General features: G+C 48.7%; 1 protein-coding gene across 1 annotated transcript; it reads right to left on the minus strand.

Annotated features, from left to right (window-relative positions):
• Positions 1-582: 582 nt before the first annotated feature.
• Positions 583-1,008, minus strand: LOC147990932 (uncharacterized). Its single transcript, XM_087538458.1, has 2 exons — positions 786-1,008; positions 583-665 (listed from the first exon to the last, which is right to left on the minus strand). Exons 1-2 carry the CDS (start codon positions 1,006-1,008, stop codon positions 583-585), a joined length of 306 nt encoding a protein of 101 aa, XP_087394584.1.
• Between the last annotated feature and the right edge of the window lie 638 nt (positions 1,009-1,646).

The raw sequence follows: 1,646 nt of genomic DNA on the forward strand, positions 1-1,646 counted from the left end.
AGACCAAGACCAGGAGGACGGCAAGATGGAGGTCATCGTGGAGCCCAAGACGGCGTCACCACCAGAGCCTTTCGCAGGCGAAGACCACTTTTGTCAGGATAGCTTGTACTAGTTGTCCCCCTTTAAATTTGCCCGCCGTTGTTGGCTCCCTTCCTGCTCGATATTTGGGAAGAGGACCAAGGCCTATATAAGTAGAGATAGCCACCATTGTAGGGGTGGCTGGGCTGAGTTGAGCTGAGTTGATCGCATCTCACCTCATCTCATCTCATCTTAGCTTGATCCAACCTGATCGAGAGCCTACTCACAAGAACACCTCAACCTCAGGAGGCCGTTCTTCCCTTGTACTGTTCATCATCAGCCCTAGAGGCAATCCACCACCACCACACTGGAGTAGGGTATTACACCACAACGGTGGCCCAAACCAGTATAAACCTTGTGTCTTTCTGTGTTGCGAGTTCACCGAGTTTGTCCGCGAGATCTTAGCGAGCTAGGGCATAGATCGGTAGGAAGGAAAGACTTCGCGTGCACCCCAGTGTTCGAACCTTAAGGGTTTGCCGGAACCCCACATCCGACAACATAGTTCTATTGCGTAGAGCAAGGCCCCTTTCCCTTCTTCTTCTTCCTCTCTTCTTCCTCTTCCTCCTCCCTTTTCCTTATGCGTGAGCCTCCTTAACCACCCTCTCCATGAATATCTTGTTCTCCCTGTCTTTTTTTAGCTTCGAATGCCCAAAGTTTCAGTGTTCTTTCTTGAAAATCTTTGAGACGCTTCTTCTGTGCCTACTCACATTTCCTCTTCAACGCATGCTCCCTAGCGTGACACTCATAGTATGCTCTCTCTTGTTCCTTCCTCTTCACTTCGAGCTCCTCTTCCTTCTTCTTCTTTAGCGCGGCTGCATCCTCCTCTCTCAGCTTCTTCGCAGCCTTCTCCCACCATCCCGTCATCTCACCTTCACCATCCCTCTCCTCCGCTCCCTTCATTGTTGGTTTGTTGGGTTGAGAAGCCGCCATACCTACAATGAGTGAAACATAATAGTTAGTAATGATAATAAGAACAAATGGAAGGACATGTACATTGCAACATATTAGTGAATAAGGACAACAAGAACATATGAAAACAAGAACATATGAAACATAATAGTTAGTGAGCAACATACGGAAATGGTCCATCGAGGTATCCAATATTCCTCTATAACGACCTTGCCCTTGACCACCACCACGGCCAAGTCCACCACCAAGGCCAAGACCATCACCAAGGCCAAGACCATCACCACGACCAAGACCACCACTACAAAAAAGACACATCCGTGACATTTTGGGCCGTACGAAATTTTTTCTGTCATACTTATGACACTTCTGTGACGATAATTGTGACAAAACCCGGTATCATCATAGATGTGGTGGGCTCCTACTTCTATGACAAAAAATCATGACAGAAAATGGGCTTTTCGTCTTGGGCGGGCCGGAGATGCAGTTGCATGACATTCTTTGGGCCGTCCATGACGGAAAAAATCGTGCTAGAAGTGAGGGCGAGGAAAATATCGGGGTGTTCCCGGTTACGGTGGGTGGTCGGGGACGAGCGATGCATGGAGGTTTATGCGTTTCTCTCGTACACGCATGCATGTGGGTGCGAGGCGTTGGGCTCTAAC

The sequence above is a fragment of the Triticum urartu genome, chromosome 1A, assembly GCF_056163025.1.
Source record: "Triticum urartu cultivar PI428250 chromosome 1A, HENAU_Tu73, whole genome shotgun sequence".
Taxonomy (NCBI): Eukaryota; Viridiplantae; Streptophyta; class Magnoliopsida; order Poales; family Poaceae; genus Triticum; species Triticum urartu.